A 6,967-nucleotide genomic window follows, 5' to 3' on the forward strand; every position below is an offset into this window, starting at 1 on the left:
TCTTCGGTGTAATTCACACTTAAATAAAAGAATAGAGAAGAAACGGAGGAAACACTCAAAGCTGAACGAAATCGCCACTCCGCTCTCCGTGTCGTCACTCTGCTCTCCGTGTCGCAACTCCCCAACTTGGAAGTCTCCATCAGCTGCTCCTGCTCGTAAGGTTTGTATGCTCTTCCCTCAAACAATTTGTCTTTTTTGATTTTTCCATTTTTTGTTTTCTGTAAATTTAACTGATTCATGGTTTCAGGTTTCCTCAAAACCCTAAAGTCACATGAACCCTAGTTTTATTTTATGTATTTATGCACGTTTTTTTTGCATGCGTCAATTGTTTTCGCCAGTAAAAGGAACGGCCATATGTAGTGTATATTTTTGCTGTTTGCGCAGTGGTGATTGGTACGACGATGGAAGAGGTTTCCACTGATATTCGTGTGGAGGTGGGAGGACCGGAGCTTTCTAGTGAAGCGAGCAGTAAGGTTGTGCAAGAAGAAGAGGTTGAGGGTAAAGTTGATGGCTTAAGTTTGGATGAGCCCCAAGGTAACCTTATTCTAATGGTCATTGGATATTTATTTTTTCTGAATGGTGGTCTGTCTGTACTTGTTTTTTGTTTTCTAGGTGTGTTGTGTTTTTCCTTTGAAGTCTGGTGTTGTGACAATCATGTGACCTTTTTGTATGATTTGTTTTTGAGTATTTTCAAACTTATATCTTCGGAAAGATTATAGACTTGTGATAGAGCTTGTTAATTAGAATAATTCGACTTGGATCGCCTGTAAATCTTTTCCAAATTTGTCGGCATTGTGTTGTGGCAAGAATGATTTGACTCCTTTTTTAAAATTAGAATTGAAGGGTAAAGTAGTTACATTCTCCATAAATATAGGTTTTGTAATTTGTATAGTAGATGACAAGCATTTTTGGACAAATAGGACTGAAAACTACACTTAATTTTTTTGGCGGAAGGAGAATGTTATTTGATTTTGCAAGGGTGAGTGATTTGTATTCTCTTATTTTAATTTGCATCTATTAAATTGATTAAAGGGTGGTACATACCATTTCTGCTCTTGGATTTTTTTTCTAGTTCTGTCTAGGATTTGTATTAACTTCCGTTTTGTGTATACTTGACATTGATTGCATGTTCATCATTATAGAAGCAGCAAAGAAGAAGAAGAAGAAAAGTAAAAGCAAGTGAGATGAAAACCTTTCACATATTCCCCCTTTTCTTTGTTATGTTTTTATTGTTCTTTTAAAATCATTTCATATTTAACTACTGTTTTCCCAATTTGCAGGAAGAAAAAAGAACCCCCTCAGCAGACTGATCCGCCATCAATTCCTGTAGCTGAGCTTTTTGCATCTGGCGAGTTTCCAGAGGGTGAAATTCAACAGTATAAGGATGAGTATGTCTGATTAAGATCAAATATACCTTTCAGTGGTTGTTTTACCACATACATCATTTAATTTCTTTATCAGTCAGGATGAAAAAGGAAAAAGTGAGGGATGGGGGTATGTTTGGTTCAGCCGGGTTTGGCAAAGCCTAGGATCCGAGTCCTAAGATTTTGTGGACTTGGAACTACAGCCCTGGCCCACAGTGGCTTGGCCCTGTTAGACATGCTGGATGCATTTCATAATTTGAAAGATATTAAAAGAATTACCTTTTTAGAAAATAATATTGCATATATAGCATATGAAAAGTTGAAATGTCTAGGAATCTAAATAGATGACTCTTGGCTCAGTGGAGAAAGTTTGTCGCTAGTCAATGAATGTTTTATTCTTTTTCGTTTCTTTTTCTGGAGACTAACCAAGAGTGAGAACAACTCCTTTTTACTTTTCTTCTTTTCTTTTCTCTTCTCCTCTGGGTGCTATCAACATTATTAAATTGGATTGGCCTCACCTTTTCGTTTTCATATGCTACAATCATCACTAAAATTCATATACTATTTATGTTCTGATATTCAGAGCTCTTCATTGAATACATTGAAGGTGTGTGTTTATTTTTCACACAGTTCCTTCTTGCTTGGTATTGTGGGAAACCTAAAAGAGGTGTTTTTATAAATGATCATTCATTGTAGTAATTTGTGGAGAACTACATCTGAGGAAAAAAGAGAACTAGAGCGGTTGGAAAAACCAATTTATAATTCAGTTCGCCAAGCAGCAGAAGTCCACCGTCAGGTAGCTTTAGTTTTTAGCATATGCAAGTGTTTCTTGTGCTCATATTGAAATATGAGCAATCTTTAGTTCTAAATCAGAGTTTTTCATCTTCTGAATCACCTCCTTGATAGGTTCGAAAGTATATTAGGCAAATTTTGAAGCCTGGAATGCTGATGACTGACCTCTGTGAGACCTTGGAGAATACAGTTCGTAAATTAATATCAGAAAATGGTTTACAAGCTGGCATTGCATTTCCTACAGGATGCTCATTGAACTGGTATAGGGAACTCTAATCTTGTTTAGTTTGTCTGTGTTAGTTTTTGAGGCTTAAGAATGTTCTTCATTTCAATAATTTTTTTTTTTTAATTTTTCCTTCTTTCTGTACTTATTGCAGGGTTGCTGCTCATTGGACACCAAATACTGGCGATAAAACTGTGCTTCAGTATGATGATGTGATGAAACTGGACTTTGGTACTCACATTGATGGTAATGCATCTTCATTAGTTTAAGGTCGAGGGATGATTTTGTAAGACAATTTATGCTCTTTAAATTTGTATTCCTATTTTGGTTATGATGCTGCTACTATATTTTCAGGGCATATTGTGGACTGTGCATTTACTGTGGCGTTCAACCCCATGTTCAATCCACTGCTTGAGGCCTCACGAGAGGCTACGAATACAGGAATTAAGGTTAGTTGCTGACATGTTTATACAAGCATGAAATTTTATGACCAATTTTAGAGTGAATTGTAAACTTACATTGGTAAAATCTCTTGTAACAAGAAGTGAGCTAAGCGTAAGTTGTTTTTGTAAAACAGGAGGCTGGAATCGATGTACGCCTGTGTGATGTTGGTGCTGCAATCCAGGAGGTGATGGAATCGTACGAGGTTGAAATTAATGGCAAGGTGTTCCAAGGTATAGACTTCACTGACAACATGCGCAACTTGATTGAGATCACTTTTTTGAGGAGCAGATGTTCCAGTTTGTTTGGTTGCCACAACCTTTTCTTACTTCAAATAACAAATATCAGGGACTAAATTAGGTGAATACATTGCTTTCTTATTGTTTACTCCGGCCAGCATGTTTACCTGCTAACTGCTATATGAGGAATGAGGCACTGCTAGAATGTAAAGTTGATTTGGTGAAGCCAATCTGTTTGATCCGTTGACGTGGGGTGGTATTTTGTTGACATCTATGAAATTGAATCATCATGCTGCAACTTGTCTGATATTCAGGATTTCATAAAGTTCAGTTGCGGAGGATGTCTTCTCATTTTCTTCACCTGTTCTCACTCGAAAGCTTGACCATAAGCCTGCAGTAGTGGGAGATAAGACAAAAAATTACTTTTTCAACTTCTAGAATTGAAGGGCTTCTTGGTTATAATTTCCTTGGAGCTTGAAAGAAACAAAACATAGATAATTTAGTTGCTCAGTTAAAGATGTGAAGCTTGCAAAATAACGCAATATCTAGTCAAAAGTACTTAGAAGTGATGTAGCCTTTTTTATTATTGTTCATGCGCTCGTTTTGGCTGAAGTTATCCTATTGATCGGGATGGTTTGGCTGTTCTGACAGTTAAAAGTATCAGAAATTTGAATGGGCATAGTATCGGGCCCTATCAAATCCATGCGGGGAAATCTGTTCCTATAGTTAAAGGAGGCGAGCAAACAAAAATGGAAGAGGGTGAATTTTATGCAATCGAGACTTTTGGATCGACAGGTATGTCATTTTCTGTTGAGTCTTGAGTGAGAAGTTTTTGAATCTATTGTGGTGGATGCATGTTACATTTACCTGTCTCTTGTGGTGTGCAGGGAAGGGATATGTTAGAGAAGATCTAGAATGCAGCCATTACATGAAGAATTTTGATGTTGGTCACATCCCGCTGCGATTGCCCAGAGCGAAACAACTATTGGCAACAATTAATAAAAATTTCTCTACATTGGCTTTCTGCAGACGTTATCTCGATCGCCTTGGAGAAACTAAATATTTGATGGCATTGAAGAATTTGTGTGATGCTGGCATTGTTCAGGTATGTCTATGTGGTGTATTGTTTTAGAAGCACAAAACAGATGTTGTTTCCTAAAGTAAGGAAAAAGATATATTGTTGCCTTGAGATTCTAAACATCAGTAGTGAATTGAGAAACTGACAACTCCTCAGGCTTGATTTCATGTCATGATAGGCTGTCTTGTAACTAAAAATGACAATTCAAGATTAGATACTGTTTTCAAATGCATGGCTGTCAATCAGGATTAATGCACTGAGCTTACGTTAAGGCATTCTTGGCTTGAAATAGAATGGATGTTTCTTCCCTTCCTTTCTTAAATTGAGGCCTGAAGTTGAAAGTGAAACAAGTAGATAGGTCATTACATGAGTGTATCAAAGATTTATAGTTCACTGCCTGTGAACTATAAGCTGGCTTTGGTCTCAAGGCAGTTCTAGAAGTGTAGCTATGCTGGATAAAGATGTTGACTTAATGAAACAAATGATCTGAATTAAGTGAAGTCATATTATTTATTTCCTGCTGTCATGTTGGTGTGATGGGGCAACTCCAGCATGGTGCTTCGCTTACCTATGGGCTTATTTATATTGATATTATTATAAAACAAGAAAAGGCAAGACTAAGGGTCTGCGAGTCGTCAACTCTCTGATAATTTTTAATACTTAAAAAAAAACTGCTTGACTCGGCATTTTAAATGTCGATTCCAGGTCGTTAAATGAGGTAACATCTTGGAGTCATTACCTCATTTACTGACTCTAATTCACATTTTTTTTACTAATTTATAAGCAATAATTGATGCTAATTAATTCTTAAGTAATGCTTAATAATTAATTATTTTTAATAATATATTACATTTTTTAATAAAAAAATATTATTGTTATGTTTAATATTAATATCATTAACAGTTGTTTAAATTAATGACTCCAAGTTGTATCTCATTTAATGACCTGGAGTTGTCATTTCAAATGATGACTCCAGCCATTTTTTTTTTAAATTTAAAAATTATACGAGTTGTCATCTAGATGACGAATTCTATAATTTTATTAAAAAAGAAAAGTTGCAAGTTGTCATCTGAGATGACATCTCGCAGTAAATTGTCGATTCCCCCCATTGTGGGGGTGGTCTTGCGCTTTTTTTTTTTTTTTATAAAAATAATATTAATACGAATAAGCCTTTGTCCCTGTATAGGACAAGGGATTGTGTCCATTGGCACTGGCTTTCTCATTCTGACTGTGACATACAATTTCGGCTTAATTCACTTGCTCATGCTAGAGAATAATTGGCTTCCGGCATGAGTAGAGGTCCAGAAATCATCTTACTTCAAAAGAAGTCAAAGTTTCAGTCTCAGGGTAGAATGGTGAATGAAAGCCAACATATTAAGGCTTGAAACTTCTGATTGACATTTCAGCACAATGAAAGCTTTCTTGTTGTTCCATAATCATCAGGGTTATCTAGTTTTGCTAAATTAGTGATGCCCAAGACAGAATATTCAGGCAGTAGATCTTGAATTCTTATAGTAGCTGTATAATTTATGACTGACATGAAGAGTATAGATCTATTACCATGTAAGTGAAAATTTCTTATATTTTTGCACTTGACACTGTTCTTTGATCTTATTGTCGTTTCATCAACCAGAAGATGTTCTCTGAATTCTGAAGATTTAAATGGATTAGGTGTTTTCTTAGCGTGTTTTTATATATGTTTTCCCCATAAGTTACAAATAATGATGAGGGGACACTACTGGTGCTTGGTTACTCAGATTGGATTTTCATCAGATGTCAATGTTGTAAATCACATGAATCTTCTGTGAGCATGAATGGCAATTTAGTTTTTGCCTATATTATCTACTCATTTCCTTTACAGTTTTACTAATTGATGTATATTATGTTGTGTAAACTTTGGCAGCCATACCCTCCTCTTTGTGATGTTAAGGGCAGCTATGTATCTCAGTTCGAGCATACAATTTTACTTCGTCCAACTTGCAAAGAAGTGGTATCAAGAGGAGATGACTACTGATGAAGAACCGAATGTGCACAAGGGCTGTGATTCCAGGAGGATCTTAGAGCTAATTAAATCTTCTACTATACCAGTTTCCTCCACTGACTTTACTTCATTCCTCATGGTTTTCGTGTTGTTTGATCTCGTATTTTGATGAAAATCAACATATATATTTTTTTCTAGCTCTTTGTTGGTATCAACTGAAATCGTTGAATTTTCTTTTATATTTCTTTTTCCTACAGTATAAGTGGTAATTTTTGCTGTACACCTGGAAGGAGCAGGGCCTTCAATTCGTTTGTCTGTACTTTCCCAACAAAATTTTACCAGCTTGCTGTTTTCAGAATTGGAATTAATACACACACACACACACACGAGCGTGCACACATCTTCCCTGTTGTGCGATTCATTGCCAAATATGTCTGATTCACTACTATTACTTGGGCGGAATTTGCTTGAGATTTGCATACACTTGAAGCTATGTTAGGCCAAATTGCTTCTTCCTCCCCATGTGATTAGGTGAAGGCTGATGTATTTCAAATCCCATACTCGGGTATTAGTTTATGTTTACTCGAACTCCGGTATTAGTTTATGTTCACTCAAATTTTAACTGGAAAAAAGCTACTGCTAAAACCAACAAACAAGTATGTTGAAAGAATTTTATGGAAGAAAAGTTAGCACACAGATTTCTGATTTCTTTCATTTTCATCTTTACTATAGAAATGTGCCCTTGGGGTTAAATTAGGAACAGAAGTTTGTTTACTTTTCATAGTTTCACCTCTCTACCACAACGTACGCTTTGTTGTTTGGGGTTAGAAAGAGTATTATTTCTTCAAA

General features: G+C 35.9%; 1 protein-coding gene across 1 annotated transcript; it reads left to right on the forward strand.

Annotated features, from left to right (window-relative positions):
- MAP2B (methionine aminopeptidase 2B) lies at nucleotides 1-6,476 on the forward strand. Its single transcript, XM_011075730.3, has 12 exons — nucleotides 1-160; nucleotides 385-534; nucleotides 1,143-1,179; nucleotides 1,281-1,388; nucleotides 2,061-2,160; nucleotides 2,271-2,416; nucleotides 2,534-2,625; nucleotides 2,734-2,828; nucleotides 2,957-3,053; nucleotides 3,711-3,854; nucleotides 3,947-4,164; nucleotides 6,041-6,476. Exons 2-12 carry the CDS (start codon nucleotides 402-404, stop codon nucleotides 6,149-6,151), a joined length of 1,281 nt encoding a protein of 426 aa, XP_011074032.1. The 5' UTR covers nucleotides 1-160; nucleotides 385-401; the 3' UTR covers nucleotides 6,152-6,476.
- The last annotated feature ends 491 nt before the right edge of the window (nucleotides 6,477-6,967 follow it).

Source organism: Sesamum indicum, linkage group LG3 (assembly GCF_026168435.1).
Source record: "Sesamum indicum cultivar Baizhima isolate 11 linkage group LG3, ASM2616843v1, whole genome shotgun sequence".
NCBI classification, from domain to species: Eukaryota; Viridiplantae; Streptophyta; class Magnoliopsida; order Lamiales; family Pedaliaceae; genus Sesamum; species Sesamum indicum.